The sequence below is a fragment of the Diprion similis genome, chromosome 3 (genome assembly GCF_021155765.1).
Source record: "Diprion similis isolate iyDipSimi1 chromosome 3, iyDipSimi1.1, whole genome shotgun sequence".
In the NCBI taxonomy this organism is placed as follows: Eukaryota; Metazoa; Arthropoda; class Insecta; order Hymenoptera; family Diprionidae; genus Diprion; species Diprion similis.
The window spans coordinates 6,132,038-6,156,312 of NC_060107.1; the positions used below are offsets into that span (position 1 = coordinate 6,132,038).

The window sequence follows — 24,275 nt, forward strand, 5'->3', positions numbered from 1 at the left end:
GGTTAAAAAATATGAATATATAACGTATGTTACTCAATGATTCATGACGATTTATCGTCGGATTTAAATAAGCTCTTGAGATCTGTTAAAATTCCATCGTGTGATCGTCTTAAATATCCTGTGGAAGCAGAAAAAAAAAATTATTCACGCATTGTTATTATCACACGTAATATATGAATAATTTTTTGGGGCGGGATTGAAATTCCGAAAGTTGACGTAGAGAAATCAAACCTCGACGAAATATTAAAGGTTCGAATAATCCAAAAGCCGATGCTTAAGGTCCGGAGGGCAAAGTTTCGAAAGAGCGAAAATGAGAGAATTTTTAAATCTGAAACATCGAATTTCAAATGACCGAAGATTTTCAGTTCCGTGAATTTCTGGCTCCTTGAAAATTCGCCATTTTCATTTTTCTTCGTTTTGGATTTTCGATATTTTCACCTTCGGAATCCTGGTTATTCCGATTTTTGGTTTTTCTGATTTTTCACACCCACTCGTTGAGCAAACGCTGTGTGACTATACTTATTTTAATTTTCGGAATTTCACTTCATCGAAAATTTATTTTCGACAATTTGACTCCATTCCAAGTTGAATTTTTTTTTTATCCATAGGCTTTGCGACGTTTCGAAATTCTGTCGTTTCTTCAAAGTTCGATTTCCCTACTTCAAGTTTCGCCGTAAAGTAATTCGGAATTCGCCGCTTTCGGAACTTCAATCCTGCCCCAATTTTTCACTCTCTTGTCCTTCATCTTCTACCCTGTCACAACCTTTCAACCCCCAAGGGGAATCCAAATTTCCCTCACAGTTGACTGACCGTTGACGTATAGCCGAGTTTCTAAATTATACTTCGCTGCTCGACGAGGTCGGTGAATTCAATTCAAATCTGTGTAAGCGAATTACACGTTTTTGTCTCTAAAATCGCTAGATAATTGAATTTCGTCGAAAGTCGGTGATGAAAAACTTAGTTTACCTATAACATATGGGGCTGTCCACGTCAATTCATTTTTGATCTATTTCGAGATTCTTTCTGTTGTTCTCCTTGCTCTGAAACATTATCTAGAATTTTTTCAGATTTTTCGGACCAACCATTTTTTTTGTAAGCCAAAAAAAAAAAAAAAAAAAAAAAAAAAAAAAAAAAAAAAAAAAAAAAAACGACCATTTTTTAAAATTCGAAAAAATTTACAAAAATTTTATGACCAACGTAGAACAGTCTCTTGCTCGCGAGAATGTGGTGCAAATTTTTCTTAAAATTTTTTTTTTTTTTTCACCTAATCAAAACACTAGAGTCACGACTCTCGCTACTAAAGATACTCTGGTATGGTATATGGCCATAACGTAGGATACATTTTTTTCCTCTTTTTTCTCTCGCGAAAAAGCGAATCCATTACATCATAGTATGATAACAACTCCCGAGAAAAATCTATGCATGGTTTTTCTGAATGGATGCTTTTATTCTGGTTTTAAGAGGCATAGCTATGAAGCCACTGGAACGGATTCATATGTTATACATTCGGATTGAGTTTCGTTTCATATTCGTTTTCAAACTCTTGACTCTTGAAAAGTCGAAAGATTTATTGTACCGACACCGGGATTCGTTGCCCACTTCTCGACGAGCTGTTCGACCAAACTTCACCCCTTGATTCTCATACTCACATATTTTGCCGATCGAACTGTTTTACTTACTCACGTATCTTAAAGATCGAGAACTTACGCACTCTCGCGATTTGAATTTTTTTTATTTATTTATTTATTTTTTTTCACGTTTTTTGATGATATTAAAAAAGGTAATTTCTCAAAATAACTCTCAATATTTATATACAAATAATCAAGCAGTTGAATAAAATATCTGAAAAAAAAAAATTAAGGGTACTGTTTCAAAGTTTAGACGATTGCCGAAAAAATTTTGTGGGTTACACGCTGGTTTCGTTTTCATCGGAATCCCCTATATATATATATATATAGATGTGTAAAGTCTTGGCAAATTTGCAGAAGAAAGGTTTGTTTTGCAACGAAACTCTGATGACGCGTGGATAGAAGATTGGGAGTTTGGCATGTTCAACGATGTATACATCATCGTACGCACAGCAGCAATATCCCCCCCCCCCCCCCCCCCCTTCCCATAGGCAATATTTCACACCGTCAATAAACAGCAAAGTTAAGTCAACGCTGCGGAGATGAATGAGCCTTGCGCCCGGATTTTATATCTTGTTTATAATACAGGGAGTAAATATTTCAAACGTAATCGTCGTCATGCAGAATTTTTCGCGTATATAGTATACAGCATGAAAGTAATTGTATTTATGTGAAAAACATGTCGTCGCTACGGGTAAGAATTCAGGAGTTGATTACCGAGAAGGGAAAAAAAAAAAAAAAAAAAAAACTGGAACCACCCCATCGGATGTCCCGATAAAATTTTTTTTTAAATCCCATAACAATTCTCATATTCCAATAAAAATTCTTCAACTCCCATTGAAGTTTAACAGAAATACCCTGCAAAATACTGCGTAATAATATTTTTTTGAAAACTCCATAAAAATTCTAAAATCGTTATGTAAATTGAATTGAAATTTTCTGAAAAAAAAAAAAAAAAAGAAATCAAAGTAAAATTTCTGAAAACCCCTAGAGTTTGAGACGTTGACGTGTTTGGTTCTTTGACAACGACTTTCACCATCACCACACACATTCAGCGCTGTTGAAAGTTGGATAAAAAAATTTTTTTTCTTTGCAAAGTTCTTTGAATTTTAAACCAATAATTTAAGCACGTTGTAAAAAAATTATTTGCCATCTGAGAATGGTATCATCTTATAGAAAAAAGTTTGTAAAGAATTTCGCCTTCTCGTTTGAGAGGGACTGTTTTTTTTTTTTTTTTTTTCTTCTTCTTCTTCTCTCTCTTTGCCAGGACAAAACTCTGTAATAACAAACGAAACTGGATCATCGATCAGCTGGAAAGTTTACGACTAAAATTTATATTCCGGAATTTCGCTAATAAATCGTGACCTTTTTCATTCATAAAATCAAAACTTTCCTTCACACGGTGTTATAGCCCCCCCCCCCCCCCCCCCCCCCCCCCGACCATTTGTAGATCTGCGAATTCCAGTTTAATAGGAAAACAATTTGCGTTTTGATTTCTACAGCGTAAGCTCACGTCATTACAACTTGTATTACATTACATTATATTATAATATATTATATTATATGCACGTGCGTAAGGAGGTTCCTTTGAAATCCTTTGAAGGGTTTATACTTTGGACTGTAAATTCTTTAGGAAAACAGCTTTGCTCGCTGTTTGGGTCCTCTTTAAACTTTCGGAATCCCTTTCGAAACTTCTCGACAGTGATGAATCTAGCCTTAGGACGTTCGCGTCGTAGTAAAGTCGACGTTTCAACTCCGTCTTAAACATAGTCCGAGGAACCATGCATCAGCACCATGTTATCAAATTTCATTCCTCAACGCTCTGAAACCGACGATATTATTCAGACTTGAGCACGGTTCGTATACCTAATTACTCGTTCAGGATCTGAATTTTTTTCATCGTTTTGAAAACTTTGAAAACGGTCCAAAATATCGGTCTAATAACCTCTGACACCAGTCGAATTATCCCACGTGTATATCGCAAGTATACATATATGTATGTATGTATGTCTCTATACTTCAACTCCTTTTCTCATATTTACTTTCCAAACTTTATTAAAGTCATCTCGTACGGTCAGAAACTACGGATATAACTTTTTACGAGATGATATACATATATATATATATATATGTATACGTATTTATTTAAAAATTTCAATATTATTTTTAGATCAAACAATTTTGAAGAGAAAGCTCAAGATTTTCGAAGATAAAATCCATCATCAACGATAAAAAACAAACAAAAATAAAATGAATCTTACTAACGGAAGAAAATAAAAATTGCGTCGAGATGAAGAAGGTCTGTAAGTCAGTATTACAGTCGAGTCGAGGGGGGAGGGGGGCACCCTTAAAATTTAATAAAACAAAAATTTTATTTGGAATTTTTTTCTTTTTTTTTTTTTTCCAATTAGTTCCTAAATGACTTTTGTGAACAATATTGATCATTATTTTGATTTTTTCTTTCCCTGATATCTGAAAATCATTTTCATTTTCTTTGGTTACAATTGAAAAAAAAAAAAAATACATATATATATATAGATATGTGGGAGCGATAGTGATACAAGAAGCCTCAAGCACTGTCACATACCTTCATTACGAATATACGGACATACCCTAAATTGATTCGGCAAACCGTTTCGGGCTGACAGATGGCGCTAGTGGTTCGATGGTAATAAAATCGAGCTGTTATCAGTCGAACAGATCCAGAAGTGAGTCGGTCCGCTTACGATACGTATCGGCTCCTGCGCCACCCAATTGTTGTGAGCTCTGAACTCAGGTTCTACCACATATACTATATTGTATATATATTTATTTTTATAACTAGATAACGATACGTCGTATAGAAAATTCATAAACATATTTTTGTAGGAAATTGAACGTTCTACAAAAAAGGTCTCTTGTCATTTTACGATAAATCTACTCCTTCAAAAGTTATTTGAGATCCTTTGTTGATGTTTGACCTCAAATAACTTTTGAAAGAATAGATTTATCGTAAAATGACAGTATACCTTTTTTGTAGAACGTTCAATTTCCTACAAAAATATGTTTATGAATTTTCTATACGACGTGTCGTTATCTAGTTATAAAAATCGCAAGGAGCAAGAACCATTTTTGCCATGTTATTCTTATGGAAAGTAGAAAATCGCGATGAGGCACCTCTAAATATCAATATTAAAATCTGAAATTTTGACGGTACTTTTTTTTCGTGATTTTGAACAATATTTTCAGTATAACATTTAAAAAAAAAAGTCAATTTTTTTGATACAGTCTAATATATATATATATATATATATATTCAGCTTATTCGAATCCTCGAAAACTAAGTATTTCCTTAAGTACCTCGTTTTGCCACCCCCCTCCCCAACCCCCTTTCCTACTTTCTATACAAAAGTTAAATTTTTTCATCCAATATTTCCCTTATACTTATACTTTTGTTGGGTAGTTTTAGCCGTGTGTTTGTGTTTATAAATAATTTCGGCTACTGCGGCTGTATAACTTTTCGTTTGCAGCAGAAACACGTAGCTCGACGAAATAATCCGATTTTACCTGAATATAAGGGCACCGTGCCGGTAGACTCTACTCGCACATTTTGGCAAACTCTCTTTAAATTTTCCTTCTCTTTTTACAACCGCTTGGTTCGTCACGTTCCCAGAACAGGGTTTGGTACTCTCGCCCTCAACTTGCTCCTTCAACTCGCTTTCGTATAACGGTTGTAACAAATAAAAAGTTGTACAACGAAATACAGGTCGGTGTAACGTCGACCCGGACAAGAATTAAACTTCATTTCGTCAGATTACTTCGTTTATTTTGTTTCTACGATAAGGTTTAGTGAGTTTTTCTATCTCTTCTCCCGAGATTAATACAGAGGAAAAAGTTTACAAACATTTCGTTTTAAAAAAAATTAGGGTACCTAGTTTTAAATTATCTTATCGAAATCGCGATATAACTTTTGTAACAAGATGGTATTCCACGGTTTTTGGTGTCGCTGATTATCAATCTGAAATCAGCATAAGTATAAAAAATATTTCGGACGTTCTTCCGCCATAAACCAAAAAATACGAATTTTCATCTAAATCCCAATGTTTTTACTTTATTTTTTAGCTTATCAAATACGCTAATTATAAATTTTACAAATCTGATCATAGATTCGTTATTTCGCGGTTTTCATTCAAATGCATTCATCCGTTATCAAGATATTATCATTTCTATTCAACTTCTTGGAATTTAATTTTTGTTATTCGAATAATTGAAAAAGGACCAAACCGATCAAAGCGAAAATCAAATCAGTTCTAAGTTTGGAAAATCCGCGTCGATTGAGACCAAAATCACTGAAACCCGTAACTCAACTTTTCATCTCCGGCCTGATTACAGCAACTTCCTTTTTTCTCTGTAAACAGTGAACTCGGCTATTAAAAACAGCAGAGTTTCCCGGAAGCGGGAAAGAGGATTATAAAGAATTATGCCTGCGGAGGTTGGGCGTAAAAATATTAAAAACGACTTTAAACCATATTTAAAAGCTTGTAGGTTTAGAAAATATTACAACAATTAATTATTTATATATACATAAATCCATTTGTCTAGTATTTAGCGGCAGTAGGCATCGAGATGCGACGTCTTTAAATAAGTTTGTTCGCAATATGTATTTGTCATATCACGTTTCGTCCTTTTCTATTGCATCTGCCGTTTAACCGGCGTAAGTATTACCTACGTCTCGTTGTCATAGATACGCCGCGTTCCTGCAGAAACGGATTAGGTTTCATATAAGGTAAACTTGTTTGAAATTCAGATACGATCTTTTTCAAACAAAAGCTTTAAAAATATCACACGTATTTATTATATCACGGGAGCTTAAGGGGACGTTTTTTTTTTAAACGTGTCACAAGTTTTAATTTCAACGGTAACTTCGATTCATTTACATACGTTAAAAATTAGTCAATAGAATCCTCCTTCTCCTCCCCCTTCATTGAATAACGTTTTTAAAATGAGTTTTTCTTCTTCAAATTTATATCTATATATATATATAACTCAGATTATTATTCGATTTATTGTAATTCGCAAAAAATCGTGAGTTAAATTGTTTTCGTATAAACGATATAATACGTATCTCAGTGAAATTGGATTTGAAAAGGGGCGAATAATTTATACACCTCTCATTTGCTTACTCCGGCTATTGTTATTATTACTACCGTTGTTATTATTTTCACTCATTCAATGTCAGCAGAATTGAATCAAGCGAGCGTTAATTAGTCGAAATTAGGCGTTTCGCTACGCTGCTAGTGTAATACGAAATCCTGCGTATGAAAAACAAACAATCTAAAAAAGGAAAACAAAACAGCAACGCAATTATAAGCTTATCTCATGTCTGCCGGTGATTAATCATGTCGTGTCGTCGTTATTATCCCCATATAGAAATTCAGCAGGTCGATCGTATTTGGTATTTGTACCTAATTGGTTCAACCCAGTAATTTGCAAAAAATGGCTGCCTACCCACGAATACTTCACGTGTCAACGAAATTTTGGATACGTATGATTCCGTCTGTTCGTTCAAGGATTTATTCGTCGGATAATAAGTTTATACTCACTCGATCGTAGCCTGTAATCGAATTTCATTTGCATCGCTTTTCGATACGGTGTAAATGCAGTTATACCCACGCTTCTGCAGCTGCGGAAATTGATGATAAAGCTGAAAAAAACTGCAGCACAGAGCTTATCCCGCCAGCAAATCGCCGATCAATTATAGATTGCCGGGAACCGAATACAGGCCTGCAGAGTTTTGTTTCAGACTAAGGTGAAGAAAAAATTTCATATGTTCTATTCAATATAACAGCAAGAATTTTATACAAATAAATTAATTCACTTGATAATTTTATTCTCAAACGATACGTTTGTAAAACGATTTTGTGAAATTTATTTAATAAGATATTCATACGTATCCACGTATACGAAAAGGCTAAAATTTTCATTAATTTAATTGAATGTTAAACTAGCTGGAAGAGAATTTCATTCGGTTTGTCGAACACTATATTTGATTAAATTTATCTTCAAATGAATTTTCATTATGTTCAAGTGAACTCGAGTTTAATCGAATACTATTTCATTTTACACCAAACAGGCATAGTTTTTTCACCGTAGTGCAGTTTCCCTTGAAATTCTCAATTAATCTATGTACCTAATAATCGGGATGAATAAACCGATGTGAAAACAAGCAAGAAAAATTGACTTACCTAAAAAGACAAGTTTTTATACAAGTTCTCCTTTTTTAAGCGAAAGTAAACCGATAAACCGAATTTCACCCAAATTCGTCCGTCAAATTTTGAGTTAATTCCGGGTAAGAAAAATCATCATTTAAAAAAGGAAAAACAAAAAATTCACCAACAACTCGACCGATTTTGCATAAAATCATAAACTTTTATGCGAACCTTATCGGTTTTATCACCATGCATGTATAGTCCCGAAATAAGATCAAAGTAAGTAAAATTAACTTGTGCCATGTTTCTTCTTTGAAACAAGGAGCAAACAATGATTATTATTCAACGTTTCCCTTAACCAGAATTAGAGAACCCGGCCGCGTTATCGGGCTTCTTGTAGTTATACAGGGTCTGCTTTCCTCGTCGAACACCCCTTGATGTAAATTATTCTTACCTTCCTTACTACAGCCCAGACTGATTGCGATTGAGAAGCACGACGAATACCAAATCGTAATTCAGGTTCCCTCCCCCAATGATCGCTAATATGTCATGGACTGTAGCAAAAACTGTTTATAACAAATAATATATCTATAGATGTGATATAAGGTAAACACGCCCGCATTTATGCAATTTAGTATACATGTTACCGAAATCAACCTGCATTTATGCGATTCAGGGTACATTTCCATAAAATACTCCTTCATTTATGCAATTTGAGATACATTTCATCGACATCCGCCCCCGCAAATATGCAATTCAAAATACATTTCGATAAAATTCGCCTGCATGTATGCAATTTGAGATACATTTCATCGAAATCCGTCCCCGCGTATATGCAATTCAGGATACATTTTTACCGAAATTTGCCTTCGTTTGTGTAATTCAGGCTACATTTTATCGAAATTAGCCTGCATTTATGCAATTCAGGGTACATTTTGACAAAACTCGCCTGCATTTATGCAATTCAGGGTACATTCTGGCAAAATCCGCCTGCATTTATGCAATCCAAGATACATTCTGACCGAAATTAATGCAATTCAAGCCACGTTTTACCGAATGCAGCCGGCATTTGTGCAATTCAGAGTAAATTCCAGCGATCGACACTTGACTCGTGGTAGACGATTGGCAGGAGAGTGAAGAGTCAATTTCGATCAAATGCACCCTGGATTGCATGAATACAGGCGAATTTGCCCAATATTAAATCGCCCATGGAACATTTTTATGAACACAGGCACGTTTGTTTACTGTTGTACGTCGTTTTTTTCTAAATTTCTTCCGGTCGATTACACGTAACACGGACCGTTTGCTTTTTCGGGTTCCACGTATCAAATGGGTGGAGTAAAAATTTCGAGTTAAACGCGCGTGAAACGACGAGAAATGTTGATGCTAACTAACTAAGCTTCCTGATGCCCTGCTCGAGAGGTAAAAAAAGACGTTCCCTTTGTCGGAGGAAGAAGAGAAATGCCTTCATCGTGTTCTTCTTGGCTGTTCAACGCCGGCTTCCCAATTGTCCGGTTTCTAGGATCGCCAAGGTTGCTGGCATGCGATGGAAAACTATGACCGTTGCCCAGAAAATGAAGTACATGCGAATGGCTAAACTGATCAAAAAAACTTGACATCCAATTGTGAGTAGGCTAATCTCGTATCGATGTGTTGTAACCTGAATGCAATATAGTTAGGCTAAGGTCCGATCGACAAGTTAGACACATATGTGTATGAGACCTCCTCTCTAAATAACGAACCGTCTATGGCCGGCGCTAACTAAAAATTGAAGGGTGATAGATCGATCTTGTTACGATCGATCTCTTCGTGTCACGTGTCTCAAAAAACCAAACTCCAAGTCAAACGAATAACCTAAATCCAAACTCTAAGACACGCCTCGAATGGGAGATGCAACGCGGGAGCCAAATGCACTTTTTTTCTATCTTGACTCTTTCTGTTTCTCTCTCTTTTTTCCGGATCGTCGCCGCAAATCGGGTCGCTAGTTTTGGCCGATTTAATCTGAACGTTCTTTTACTAGAATATTTTTACGTGCCTCGGTGTAATAAAATTTTCATTGTGTTATTGCCTCAGATTTCGGAACCCGGAACCTGGATGAACGTAAGAGAATAGATTCCAACCTAAAAAAATCGATTCTCTCGAAAATCGAAGGCTGGAGAATCGATACAGAAGATCGATTTCTCTCGCAAAAACGATGTATTCTCCTGAAGATCGATTCAGAATCGACCACCTCTACCGAACCGGCGTCGATTCTTGATAAAACGCGTTATGTGCAGAAATGTAAAAGCCCATCAATCATTAATAAATATTATACGTTGGAATATGAAAGACCTCCTATGGGACTTCAATTGGACTAGACGGGCGAGCAATTTCTTAAAAGATACCAGAGACGTGAACCTAATCGAGTCACGAGACTCTTTCATCAGCAGAGTTATAACAGATGAAAAAGATCACGGAAAAGCCTTGAAGCCAAGCTCTTGGAATTTGATTTTTCATCTAAAATTTATCCAATGTCTGATTTTCAGGGATATTTCGCGTCAGATTCCTACTCTGTGTTCTTGGATTTTGTACAAACAATACACATCCTTCTGCTAGGAATTTTTCTCCTAATCACGATCCCAAAGTCGCGTTACGAAGAATCAGTATGAGTAGGATTTTTTTTACTTGTTTCTGTTTATCTTTCAATTTTTTTTTTTATATCCTGTTTGATCATATTTCACATCGCCTCATATTCGGAAATTAAATTTTTATACCTCATTTCCGTTTCGAATACGTTTTTTTACATACCTAGCATACGTTTGAAAAAATTTCCTGTGCGAATTACGCCGGTTTATACTCATCAATATTTGAATAAGAATTAATCGATCATGGGCGTGACACTCCTGGTAGTCTATGCGTTGTGTTATATTTTCTACGTTTCTATTCATAGAATCACCATCTCATTTTATATTAGACTGTTACAATCCGGCCTTGTGTTACGTCAATCTTGAATATGGCGATATCGTGTCTCTCTTTCTCTCCTTTTTTCTGTCGCTTTCTCTCTTTCACTCTACACGATCCAGATCAACGGTATTAAAAAGTTTGTACACTTGGCGACGAAGGAATTCCAAGCTGTATACGCATAACATACCTACTTTCACCAGATGGATCGAGACTCGAGACGCGTGTAAATTATTTCAGTACTTTGTCCGTGTGTAAGAAATTTCTAAACTCAATTTTTCACGCTCTTTTACGTTAAGATACAACATGTTACAGTTATACATATTACAACAGTAGTTTTTATTTATTCCCTTAGTTGTTTTTTCAATGTGCGTAATTTTTTAACAGAATTCTAACATTCACATTTATATAATAATAATTGTTCTTCCCAATTCTAGAAATTTTTTTTTTCATACCTATATAGTCAGATAAATATTAACAAACTTCAGAGTAGAACGTGTATTAATGTTATAGCGTCGCACAATCAACTGCGAAATGAGTACATAAATGACCCCAAGTTTTTCGGTATAAGAATTATTCCGACCCGATTGATCGTCGCCAGAGACAAAAGCGCGCCGCGGAGTTATCGGGCAACGTCAAATGTCAAATACCTTCGAAGAATATTATAAATACCTTTGATATTGAATAAGCTATATTTAAATCCAAATTCCTCTTCTACAGGACTCTGAAATTGGAAAGCTTATATTTTATTAATATAAAAAAAAAAAATTTATAAAATTAAAAAAATGAAAGGAACACATTCCGGATATATGAAATCGTATCGCAGCCTGATTTTCACTTCCGTTATTTTCTAATATTTCATCAACGCGTTGATGGGTTATTATATATATCTACAGTACCTACAGGTATACCTATTCTGTGTATTCCAGTTTCCAAACAATATCGGGCACCAGGATCACCCACTCGTTTATATATATCTCTTGCAAGGTAATGGATTCGCAAACATTTTTGATAACGACTCTCCTTCATTATTATTACTGTTATCATTATTAATTATTGTTATTGTTATTATTGTTTGTTTTTCTACGTACTACATGCAGCGTATAATATTACACATGTGGTATTAAACATGCTTCGAGAAGACTGGCTAATTATGAAAAATAACTTTAATATACGAGAGTCACGTGCATCTAATAATGCACGTACTTGAGAAATACGAGATAGTAAAAACACAAAAAAAAAAAAAAAAAAAAAATGAACAATCAGTAACAACTCTTAATCCACTTACGCTAATTCGTTTTGTAACGCTGTACTGTCACAGTGTGTAAATATGGGCCAAGTCCTTACTTAATTAATTCATTATTAAGAAACACGAAGCTTCGTCTCACGAACGATATCTCACATCGTGAAAAATGATACAAAGTCCATCTGCTCAGGATTTTAATCATACCATGCTAATTGCTTGGCATTTTTTTCACATTACATTCACGGAGATTATAATATTGAACGATTGCTCAAAGCTGGAGAAGCAAAACAAGCTTATAAAAATTAAAAAAAAATAAACAAAAATCATGCAGCAATTAAACGAACTGTTACTGTTGCATTTAAAGGATTTATAATTTCGATACGTCGTGTTCCTAACAATCCTAGTTATTCGAAATATGTAGTCAGAATTAATTTACACGCAACAGCGGCGGTGGCTCGATGCGATGCTCTAATTGCATCGTGAACGTATGCAGTGTGTAATAAATGAGTAGCGTGAAAAATCATCGGAGTGTGCATTATACGGATATACTATACTATATATATATATGTATAATATAGTAACAAGAATAATAACAATAATATACCTACGCAGCGAGGTATGATGTGCAGTATAACGCCAAATTCTTTAATACGAATTGACGGTTCAATTCGAGCGAGATGTTCCGACTTCTGCTGATGTCGATCCACCGAGTAATTGCTTAATGGAAGATTAATAAATCGAGATGTCTACGCGTATCTGGAGTCTGTGCCAGATGTTGCACGCCGAGAAGACCAATGCCGGAAAAATATGGGGGAGACGAGAATCTGTTCGAAGCAATTACCTTTAATTAGATATATTGGTATACGTCACAGACGAACACGTATCACCTATGCAGTGTGGAAATTATTGTATCTATAATATGTTGCGATATGAAGAAGTCAAACTCGGTTGACTTCCCAACACACTTGATTGAATTTGTCTCGAATATCCAGATGAGATTGTTGCAATATTTTTCTTTTTTTCTCACATTACGTATTGCTGTTTTTTATGACGTGCAGAGATGTCAGAATTTCACTTTTCGATTTTTAACAATGTTTTTAAACCTCGTCATTTCAAACACATTATTTATAAATCATCTTACAATGAAAATTGTCCAAGACTTGGCACGAACAATTTAGAAAAAAAAAAATTATTTTCCTGTGCATCTTACAATGAAATGGTATTTTTTTTCCATTACCCATACGTATCCGAAGTTTTTTAGCCTCAAGTGATGCACAAATGTTTTTTATTTACATATATATTATAAATTTACTAGACTTTTAGTCAGATTGAAAGAATATAATGTTATAATTCGCTCATTGATTATTCTGTCAGTTTTTGATTACAGAAACTTATATGTTAATGCAAAATTGCAAGAGAACCAAATCCACGAAAATTTATTATTCTGAAATTCTACATTCGTTTAATTTTTTTACTTCAAATGTATGAAAATCTCTTTTACATGAATTTTCTTTTGGGGTCTGTAGATTTTTCCCCGAATTCGGTAAAGCTTATAACTCTAAAAAAAAAACGTGTCAAATTCAACTTAAAAGTTGTTATTATTCTGAATAAAGACTATACAATATAGTTTTATGAAAACAACGTACGCCTAACTGAATTCGTTTTTGACTGTTTTCAGAAATCACGCATAGATTTCAAACCGCCAGACGAGAAGTGCGCCAGTTATTACTGCAGTATCTTCTTCCCTGGCTTCACAACATGGAATTGGTCGACCCAAACGTGCCTCCACCATCCAACCCTCTGAGCTACTATCAGGTGAAGTCTTAGTTTAAACTCAGCAATGTTAGAGACGTGATATGTCTTATATCTGATAGCTCTTGTATGAGTTTTACATCTAACTGCGGTGAATTTCACAAGAAAAGATTTAAATTTCACGGTCATTTGTTAAGGTCAGCATGCTCACCCAGTTTTAAGGCTCAGATTCAAAAAAATGTCTTGGAGGCGCCGGGTATCGATCCCGGTACCTCTCACATGCTAAGCGAGCGCTCTACCATCTGAGCTACGCCCCCCGTGATCCAAATTCTTTCCTCCATTGTCAAGATCGGCATGCTGGCCCAGTTTGAGGCCCCGATTCAAAAGAACGTTTTGGAGGCGCCGGGTATCGATCCCGGTACCTCTCACATGCTAAGCGAGCGCTCTACCATCTGAGCTACGCCCCCCGTGATCCAAATTCTTTCCTCCATTGTCAAGATCGGTAAGCTGGACCGGTTTAAAGCCCCGATTCAAAAAAAGGTTTTGGAGGCGCCGGGTATCGATCCCGGTACCTCTCACATGCTAAGCGAGCGCTCTACCATCTGAGCTACGCCCCCCGTGATCCAAATTCTGTCCACGATTGTCAAGATCGGTAACCTGGCCCAGTTTAAGGCCCCGATTCAAAAAAAGGTTTTGGAGGCGCCGGGTATCGATCCCGGTACCTCTCACATGCTAAGCGAGCGCTCTACCATCTGAGCTACGCCCCCAGTGATCCAAATTCTGTCCTCCACTGTTAAGATCGGTAAGCTGGCCCCGTTTAAGGCTCTGATTCAAAAAAACATCTTGGAGGCGCCGGGTATCGATCCCGGTACCTCTCACATGCTAAGCGAGCGCTCTACCATCTGAGCTACGCCCCCCGTGATCCAAATTCTGTCCACGATTGTCAAGATCGGTAACCTGGCCCAGTTTAAGGCCCCGATTCAAAAAAAGGTTTTGGAGGCGCCGGGTATCGATCCCGGTACCTCTCACATGCTAAGCGAGCGCTCTACCATCTGAGCTACGCCCCCGGTGATCCAAATTCTGTCCTCCACTGTTAAGATCGGTAAGCTGGCCCCGTTTAAGGCTCTGATTCAAAAAAACATCTTGGAGGCGCCGGGTATCGATCCCGGTACCTCTCACATGCTAAGCGAGCGCTCTACCATCTGAGCTACGCCCCCCGTGATCCAAATTCTTTCCTCCATTGTCAAGATCGGTAAGCTGGACCGGTTTAAAGCCCCGATTCAAAAAAACATCTTGGAGGCGCCGGGTATCGATCCCGGTACCTCTCACATGCTAAGCGAGCGCTCTACCATCTGAGCTACGCCCCCCGTGATCCAGATTCTGTCCACGATTGTCAAGATCGGCAAATTGATCTATTTCAAGGCCCCGACTTGGAAAAAAAAAATTGAAAATGTGAAACCATGGAAAATGTGCTTCATAATTTTTGATACAGGTCTTTCACCTTTTTAGTACTACGCAAGTGATGTCACACGAGGAGGGCCTCGTCGAGAAGGATGGGGTAGTGCCGAGGCAACAGAGATGGTGTTGAATAATTTGTTTTACATCACTGCAAAGGTACTCTCATCAGTTGATTCTTGTCCAAGTAACATAGGTCTGATAAATAAATTACTCAAGGGAATAATAATGTACTTAATGTGCACATTGCACTTCTGATGTAATAGCCCAGTGTTTCTACACGGAAAATAAGTTAATGAAAAATGTCGTACAGTTTGCAGATGAACATCCAAAAGAAATGGAAGAATTATGGGCAACTTTATGCGGTTGCTGGCCCAATAATCTCAAAGTCATCATTCGATATCTGATAATAGTGTCAGGCATGGCACCATTAGAACTATTGCCATATGTGAGTGATTATTAGAAAAGTATGATAATTTATATTTAGTAACATGAGAGCAATCTAATGGCACATTTCGTTATTATACTCTCTCATATAATTATCTTTGTACATTTTTATATAGGTATAACTTTACTTTTAGTATATCTACTGACACAAACATGATTAATCTATCAGGCAAAACGTGTAGTCCTCTACCTGGCGAGAGCCAGACCTGATCGTCTTCTCGATGAAATGATGACAGAACTTCAGACAGTTGAGACATTGAACTGCCTTATTGAACGTACCGAAACACCTCCATTCTACAGGCTTACCAGTATGAGAAAGGCTTCATCACATAGCGATGCACCTGCTGCAGATCCAGCAAATCCGTCAAGAGATTTAGGAGTGGAAAAAGGCACTATTCACACAAAACGACATTCCGGAGAAGATCCTATCAAGACGGGGTAAGGTATCACTTTTTACTTCATGTGTCGAATGGATCTGAAAAGATCCATCTATAGGTAAACAGACTAGTATACAAATACCTAGAAGCTATACAGTTCTTCAAAGTTAATTGTTGAATTTATTTTTAACACTTTTATCTCAGCGGCTCAAAATCAGACACAGCTTTACGAGCACTGGCAGGATTTCCTACGCCTCGTGTTGAGAAAACTAGAACTTGTAGCGGCCCACCTGGTTTACCGGATGATTTGTCAACACCTACAACTGAAGCAGAGGTACACTTTTGTAGATTTTATATGTCCAGTTGACATACTACGTACCATTGGAAAACAATACTACTCAAGACATATTATACTGATTGTAAAAATTTAGAACCAATTTCCCGAGTGATCGAATACCTGCACTTATACGAAAATTTATAACAAAACGCTAACAACTCATCATAGTTGTAGTTACTATATCACCAAAAATACTCTTATATATTACCATTTATTTATATATTTTATAGTTAATACCAAAAATGCTATTGACCATTCCAAACAGTGACTTATTCATGATCTCTAAAATACTCGTAATATTTTCTTAAAGTTTACAGATTTTCGCATGTTTTCTTTATAGATTGCTTCTGGTTTTCTTCTCTCATCCTTGATTTGTTGATGATATTCTGTGTTTAATTGCTAGTTTCGACCAGATGGATAAATAAACTGTTTTTTACAATCGTTGGTATAATTCCAAAGTATATTATCCAGCTTGTTTCAAAATAGTAACCGTTGCAGGTTTAATGAATATTTAAACTTTCTATTTCTGCTTGTAAAGTAAGTTACTCATTTACTTTTCTATTTAATCAACTTGTCAACTTCAGCTCAATACCGACGAGTCATGTTACGTACCTCGAAACGTAGTCGGTGGAAATGGTAAAGTCAATTGTCCAGGGGAGAAGTTCGACATTCCTCAACCACATCCATTACCGATGCCGGAGTATGGAGGTTACTTCGCACCGCTTACTGAATATCTTCCGGACAGTTCCCAGCCTATAAGCGGCTTTCATAGGTAGCAAGCTTAAAAATATTGAAGAAAATCAATTTCTCATTACGAAATCTTAAAATTATTTCAAACTTTCAGGTGCAATATTGCAGTCATGCTGCTCACTGACGTCGTCGTTGATGGAGTTGAATTGGATTGGGCTATTCACGTGCCTTTAATGCTTCATATTGTCTTTCTGGGTTTGGATCATTCGAGACCATTGGTCAGAGATCATTGTCGATGTCTTTTGCTCAATCTTCTTGTTGTCTTGGGTGATCATCGCGATCATTTGGGCGTCGCACGCGTTCTGCTCGCCTCTCGCACCGAACAACTAGGACTTGGTTTAACAACTCCCGCTCTGCCAGTTCTTGAGCATAATTTCACCGAAGTTGATCCAGAATTTGACAGTTATCTATTCGTTCCACCTCCTCAGGCAGTTTGCACTGCAGTTCCTCAATCAGTCGCCGAAGATTCCAAGGAACTGATTGTTCCGGTTTTTGGTAATATCGAATTTTCTTGCCGTTCTTTTGATAACATAGACTCTGGACTAATCAATTGCGTATTTCGTCACTCAGTGGAAAGCTCTGCACCTAGTAGCAGTACATCGTCAATAGGATCAACTGGCACAGTGCCTGTTATTGTTACACCAGAAGATAGTGCCAACTGGACAGGACCGCAGCCTGGTCCTAATATGCCCATCCAGGACGTGATCAAGTCATTGATCAACTTTCTAGCAGCCAGGTAAAAATCAAATTGGGATCATTAGATGTATAGAACTGCATCAAGTACATTAATATTTTACAGGACAAATCAACCGTTGTGGAATTATGAAGATATGACTGCAAAAGTTTGGTGGGTAAGGAGTGCTGAACAGCTGACCGTGTTATTGCGCCATGTATTACGCGTATTTAGAGACTCCTTACCGCATGCTCTTGTCAGTCAGCGATGGGCGCAAACAGCGCTTCAGCTTGGTCTTTCTTGTTCGTCTCGGCATTATGCTGGAAGATCGCTGCAAGTTTTCAGGGCCTTACGAGTTCCTATTACTTCCAGAATGCTGTCGGACATTTTGTCTAGATTAGTAGAAACGGTAGCTGAGCAAGGCGAAGACATGCAGGTAAAATCACTATCACTTTTGATTCATTTGAGTCCATGAAACTTAAGTTATTAATAATATATGTTTCATTTATGAAGGGATATGTCACGGAACTTCTTTTGACTCTTGAAGCAGCTGTTGATTCACTTGAGTCAGATTTTAGGCCGTTGGACTTCATGAAGGAAATTTTCAAATCGACGCCAAACTTAAATAACAAGGATCCAGTGTCAGGAATGATAATTGGTGGAAAGCGCAGTCCTGGAGGTGGAAATTTCTATCCACCTGGACCGTTTTTCTCACATCTTAATCAAGGTGGTCATACACGTAGTACAAGTTATTCTGTCAGCTACTGTATGAGGAAATCCAGTGGTAGTCCAGCAACCGATCCAAAAGGTATTCAGATTATTCGTTATTTACCGAACTTTCGTTCAACGTAAAATGAAAGTTTTATTAACAGTGTAATGACATTTGCAGAGCTAGAAAATCGACCCGGTTGCAGTAAATATCCAAACACAAACCTGTCCAGATCAAGATCAGCGCAGTCCCTGAAGTTGTTAGGCGATTCAGCAACGCAAGATGACAAGATGACCATATTAGCTCAACTGTTCTGGCTCTCCGTATCACTCTTGGAGTCTGATTACGAGCACGAGTTCCTACTGGCCTTAAGACTTCTGAGTCGAGTACTGCATCGGCTTCCGCTAGACCGTCCGGACGCAAGAGATAAAGTGGAAAAATTGCAACAACAATTGAGGTGGAATTCTTTTCCAGGCGTACATGCTTTACTACTTAAAGGATGCACCAGCCCTAACACCTACGAACCAGTTGTCACATTGTTGTCACAATTTACTCCATTGTTGGATCTTCCTGTAGTTGATCCAACGCAGAGCTTAGCTTTCCCCATGAACGTTGTGTCACTCTTACCTTACATGCTTCTTAATTACGAAGACGCCAATGAACTGTGCATCAGGAGCGCCGAAAATATTGCTCAAGTAAGATTTCTAAAAAGCATTCTTACGATCCTCGAATAGTTCAGGGTATAGATATCTTTTTTTACGAATACTTGTTGCATGTTTGATTTCAGGTCAGTTCAGAGAAGGGTAAGAAATTGGAAAATCTTGGAACCGTGATGACGCTGTACAGTCGTCGAACTTTTAGCAAGGAAAGCTTTCAGTGGACAAAATGTGTTGTTAAATATTTGTACGATACTTATGCTCACCTCAGTTTCAATATGCTCGCATTTCTGATTGAAGTCCTTGAGAAGGGACCGGCGAGTGTAGCGTTACCAGTTCTTAGCATTATTCATTGCATGCTCCATTACGTCGATCTCGCTTCCCAAGCTGCTCAGCCTATCAACACTGAGTTACTGAGGGTCATTTCTAAATATGTTGAGGTAAGAATTACTTCAGAATACACCATCGTCTTATATCTCAGTAAGTATGCGGTTTTCAATAAACGTTACGAATATTAATTCAACTAACATTGTACTTGGATCTTATTTCGAGTTGTTCTTATTGAATACAGGTGAAAATAATTGAATATATTCATGATCCCAGGGCACGCACTGGAAGGAAGCTCTGAAAATATTGAAACTGGTCGTAACGAGATCATCGACACTAGTCGCTCCACCAATATCACTTCATGGTTCCGCATGGGATTCATCGCTGGCATCACCCCACCCAAGTTTCACAGACACGGAGATATTTACGAAAAAAGAACTACCCGGTACGATATTCACCTCATAACGTTTATTTTGAGCATGAACAGTATAATAATAAATACAATGTTTTGTATGTTTTGCATCTTGGATGGCACTGATTGCATGCATCTTCACATTGACACCCAGGTTGTGACAAAAATAACAATGATAAATGAACATATTTTATTGAAAAATAAAGTCTATTTTTATATCATTAGACTTACTTCTTCATTGCTAATACTTGCTTATCCCTCTGCAAAGACTCAACACAAATTTATAAAATCTTGAATTTTTACCTTGGCTATACTTAAATATCTTATTAATACAGGAAGAACTATGGACTTCACATTCGATCTATCACAGACACCAGTAATTGGTAGATGTTGGCTGATAAGACAGATCGGAGACGACAAATTAGTAGCATCGCCACGACGTTCGCTTTCTCTTTCGCCAGCTGATAGTAGTGCCATTGCTGGCTGGAAGCGGCCATGGATGTCACAGGTAACAATACTTCATTAAATTTTTCATTGATTTATTACACGTTGTGATTGAAGTTTTATGATTATATTTTACTTTGTTATTCTAATAGGGACGTGTCAGAGAATGCTTGGTGAACTTATTGACGACTTGCGGACAGCGTGTTGGACTGCCCAAGAGTCCGTCGGTAAGTTATAACACGATTAATTGGCTTTTGCGTTTTTGTTCACCACATGACTCGAAGTATGTTTATTTATTTCACAATTTCTCCAACATCGACGTTTTTACGTAATTTGATTAACTGATTGCTTATCTCCCTATTTCTAGGATGAACATATTAGCTCAATGACATTATACAGCAAGGTAAAATTTCCATAGAAAGCTGCTGCATCGCAATCACATATCCACAATGTACTTCCCAAGCTTTTTCACCTGTCGATTTTCCACAAAACATTTCATCTGTTTAATCATATTGTTTCCATTCTTCGTGTATCGCATTTCGTTTTCATAATTTTTAAATGGGATATATCGTGACATATCATTTCTTTTTATCTAATAATCTTCACGAGTACTTCAGTGCACAAATTGGCTGTGTAAAAGACACCTGTAGGTTTTGTACTTTTGTCACACTTTGGTGTGGAGTGCGTATATTATATATTTAATCACCATATTGTACTATTAATGCTTTTCAAAACTGTAATGGTTATCAATTTTGTTATACACTTCTAAAAGTAAATGTTATTGATACATTTTTTTTCGCATCAACAATATGATTAGCCGTGAGAAGTACATTTCTCATCGAGTAAATGTGTTGTGTAACAGGTGATATTCAGTCAAAGTTCAGATCTAATGGAGAGGCAATCTTCAATGGCATCTTCAACGGAGGAAGTTTCGGGAGCAAACAACGACTTGAGCGGTGGGTCTCGGCGTGATGACGAGCAGTTTGGCGTCTTTAAAGACTTTGATTTCCTTGAATATGAAAGTGAAAGTGTGGAGGTAATGTATAAAATGTTTGACAGCCTGTGCGATGCAAACTATCATTTGGCTGCTTTCTATTTTATAATTGAAATCTTTGTCTTTGTATAAAAGGGCGAGAGTACAGACAACTTCAATTGGGGTGTAAGAAGAAGACCTCTGAGCGAAGGAGAAGAAAGAGAGCCAAGTTTGCGCCAACTTGAAGAAAGTCTTAGCGAGAAAACTCCATCTTCTAGCAAGCATACTACTAGAGTAAGTAATGCTAACTATAATATCTTCCGGAAACTTAGTTTTCTGATTATTTCAATCAATTTTTAGCGAGGAGTCACAGAAGAGTCATCTGATGATGAGGTGGGATCAGAATCTCCCTTAGACGAAGTACCTGGTGGGCCTGGAACAGGACAAGAAGCAGCTTCCATTCCTGGCATGTTCCCACCATCTTCACTTTCCTTGATCCAAAGTAGAACCAGACACGATTCCTCAACAAGATCGGACACATCGTAAGTTTCTCTATTAAATTAATTGATAGATGATTCTCGTATGCATGTATTATTTTTCCAATCGCAGCGGGTCAAGTGCAGGGGACTTGGGTGATGTAACACCCTGTAACGCTTCGCCAAATCTGTCTTCATTGATGCCGTTCAGACAAGTTGTCAGAGATGACGCCGAAGAAATGTGGAGGCAACAAATTCAAAGTCTTGTTACTCAAGCTCCCTACAACACTTTAGATTTCTTCCAGCTGTTGGGCAGAATTTTACGAGTGAGTAACCTTGAGTAAATAAACTAAAGTTCATCACAATTTCATACTCATTTTGCTGCGGAAAGTTGAAGTAAGAATTTGTTTCATGAGCGATATAATCCTCATGTTCATATATTCGCTGAAGTGTGGTTATACATAATAGGATGTAAGCAGTAAGGCAGTCGGTCTGACTCGTGAGGCGAGCGCTTTACTCAACAATAGTACCTCAGCATCAGCGCAGCTTGGAGCTCATTTGTCTAGTCACGCGGAGTTGCTGAGCACCAAAGCTGAACCTCCCTTAGTTTGGTTCTCGACCAGTATTTTTGCTAACCAAAGACTGAGCGAATCTCTGCGATTTGGAATGTTGGAGATTCAGGAACACCTGGAAACATTTCTCGATAGAAAGGATCACGCAACCGAGGTCTGATATTCTGTACTTGAAAGTGTTTCTACTCGTTGCGCTAGACTAAATAAATTTCACATTTTTCGATCGATCATGCAGTTCCTAGAGGCTGTGAAAGCAACGAGCAAGCTCCATATCCTTGGAGAAAGTCATGCAGGCGAAGCGGGACTCGAAGAGATGCTACTGGACTTAGGAAGAGCTCTTTACAAGCTTCACTTTCAGCTTCTACTTCTGATAGAAGCGTCAAATAAAATGCTCGGCGCTCTGACAACGGCTGTCAACAACGTTTCAATTCAGCTGCAAGACATGTCGCTGGAAGTGGCTTCAATGAAGTTGGCACTCAGCAGGGCCCTCGAAGAAAGCACCGAAAGTGAGCGAGGTACACCGACGCCTACCCCAAGTCCAAGCCCTTTACCCGGCAGTGCTTCGGTAGAAGAAGCTGCGAAAGTAGCTGATCTGCTTAAATCAGCTCGATGGTCCGCTGCTCTCGAAGCTGTCAGGCTTCACAGAGTTCAGTGGCCCATGGACCCTTTTCACGACGACGATGATGTGACGACTGCCGTCAATATGTATTGCAGAAATATGGGTCAAGAAAGAGCTGGTAACTACGAAATGAGACTATAGATGAAACAAAAATTTTGAATAAGGGAATAATGGGTGGATGAAATGTTTGTTTCCTTTCTCTTCTTTCAGACGTATTTGTTGTTACACGGAATGAGAAGGAGTTGGCAGACGTATTTAGCAAACTTATGGAAAGTTTGTTTCAAGTTTTAGCTGCTGTAACGGGTCTTGAGGCGTCGGCTAAAGTGTCAAGAGCACAGACTGAGCACTCTAATCCACAAAACTGACTGCTAGTTAGCTATATTACTATAATTTAACATATTCTTTTTTAATAGGTAAATGTCAATTCTAATTTACATTCAAATATTATCACCTCATGTATGTCAGTCATTCGCGTCTCTCTAACAATCGTGAATAAAATTACCCCACCCAGATTGGGATCGGGTTTTAACGTATTGTCCGTAAATATTGGCGTTAATAGAAAGCTGATACAATCGAGCTTTCTTATCAGACAACCGTATACGTAAGAAATTCAGCTAAATATTAGTTAACTTATTCTCAAAAATGCCTTACACTGGGCACAGAAAATCTTTTTTCCATTCAGAGTTTATAATTGTGTTACACTGGTATAATAACCACAATTCGCGATAAACTTCAAGCTTATTGAGAACAAATATAATAAACTAAACAACTGAACCAAATTGACGAGCTGACACTACATTTAGATATAAAAAAGTTAAACTGAATATATTATGATAGTTAAGTACATACATATCGTGAATGTTTTGAGAAACAGGAAGAATAATCGATGAAACTTTGATAAATGCGTGGACGTGTATGATGAAGATTAATTAATTATAGATGTTCAGAAAGGTTCACTGACAGTATGTCTACGGAGACAGCACAAACGGTAGACGCCATCGTCTTCGTGCGATAGAAATATTGAATTAAAAAAATAATTAATTGTTTAGAAATGTGATGTTGAATTGCCGGTTAGCGCGTCGGAGTTAATAACATCTCCGCAGGGTGATTGGCCAACTTGTGGATCAATTAACATAAAAAATGGACAAGAAAATATAGAGAAGTTCATGAATAAATGGAAATCTGTACCGGTATTAATATGCATTTTGATTTTTATTACCTTGATGCTTGTTGGAGAAAAAATCGTTTCAAATTTGTTCATATTTTGTGATGAAAACTTGGAAAGCGTCACACA

General features: G+C 37.3%; 1 protein-coding gene and 8 non-coding genes across 9 annotated transcripts in view; 1 reads left to right on the forward strand and 8 right to left on the reverse strand.

Annotated features, from left to right (window-relative positions):
• LOC124404956 (protein furry) overlaps window positions 1–24,174 on the forward strand; it is a 105,435-nt gene extending 81,261 nt beyond the window's left edge. Inside the window, exons 26-48 of the mRNA XM_046879514.1 lie at window positions 13,681–13,817; window positions 15,264–15,368; window positions 15,523–15,657; window positions 15,826–16,094; window positions 16,238–16,367; window positions 16,955–17,142; window positions 17,215–17,615; window positions 17,691–17,856; window positions 17,920–18,229; window positions 18,307–18,601; window positions 18,683–19,197; window positions 19,290–19,598; window positions 19,762–19,930; window positions 20,233–20,405; window positions 20,494–20,568; window positions 21,204–21,377; window positions 21,471–21,608; window positions 21,675–21,856; window positions 21,924–22,116; window positions 22,259–22,516; window positions 22,598–23,099; window positions 23,192–23,394; window positions 24,031–24,174. Coding sequence (XP_046735470.1) covers window positions 13,681–13,817; window positions 15,264–15,368; window positions 15,523–15,657; window positions 15,826–16,094; window positions 16,238–16,367; window positions 16,955–17,142; window positions 17,215–17,615; window positions 17,691–17,856; window positions 17,920–18,229; window positions 18,307–18,601; window positions 18,683–19,197; window positions 19,290–19,598; window positions 19,762–19,930; window positions 20,233–20,405; window positions 20,494–20,568; window positions 21,204–21,377; window positions 21,471–21,608; window positions 21,675–21,856; window positions 21,924–22,116; window positions 22,259–22,516; window positions 22,598–23,099; window positions 23,192–23,346 — 4,979 coding nt within the window. The 3' untranslated portion in view covers window positions 23,347–23,394; window positions 24,031–24,174. The remainder of the gene's footprint in view (window positions 1–13,680; window positions 13,818–15,263; window positions 15,369–15,522; window positions 15,658–15,825; window positions 16,095–16,237; window positions 16,368–16,954; window positions 17,143–17,214; window positions 17,616–17,690; window positions 17,857–17,919; window positions 18,230–18,306; window positions 18,602–18,682; window positions 19,198–19,289; window positions 19,599–19,761; window positions 19,931–20,232; window positions 20,406–20,493; window positions 20,569–21,203; window positions 21,378–21,470; window positions 21,609–21,674; window positions 21,857–21,923; window positions 22,117–22,258; window positions 22,517–22,597; window positions 23,100–23,191; window positions 23,395–24,030) is intronic.
• On the reverse strand, window positions 13,999–14,071 carry Trnaa-agc. The gene has a single exon. It is a non-coding gene; the product is annotated as a tRNA-Ala (tRNA).
• Trnaa-agc lies at window positions 14,149–14,221 on the reverse strand. Its single transcript has one exon. It is a non-coding gene; the product is annotated as a tRNA-Ala (tRNA).
• On the reverse strand, window positions 14,299–14,371 carry Trnaa-agc. The gene has a single exon. It is a non-coding gene; the product is annotated as a tRNA-Ala (tRNA).
• On the reverse strand, window positions 14,449–14,521 carry Trnaa-agc. The gene has a single exon. It is a non-coding gene; the product is annotated as a tRNA-Ala (tRNA).
• Window positions 14,599–14,671, reverse strand: Trnaa-agc. The gene has a single exon. It is a non-coding gene; the product is annotated as a tRNA-Ala (tRNA).
• Trnaa-agc lies at window positions 14,749–14,821 on the reverse strand. The gene has a single exon. It is a non-coding gene; the product is annotated as a tRNA-Ala (tRNA).
• Trnaa-agc lies at window positions 14,899–14,971 on the reverse strand. The gene has a single exon. It is a non-coding gene; the product is annotated as a tRNA-Ala (tRNA).
• On the reverse strand, window positions 15,049–15,121 carry Trnaa-agc. Its single transcript has one exon. It is a non-coding gene; the product is annotated as a tRNA-Ala (tRNA).
• Window positions 24,175–24,275: the final 101 nt, after the last annotated feature.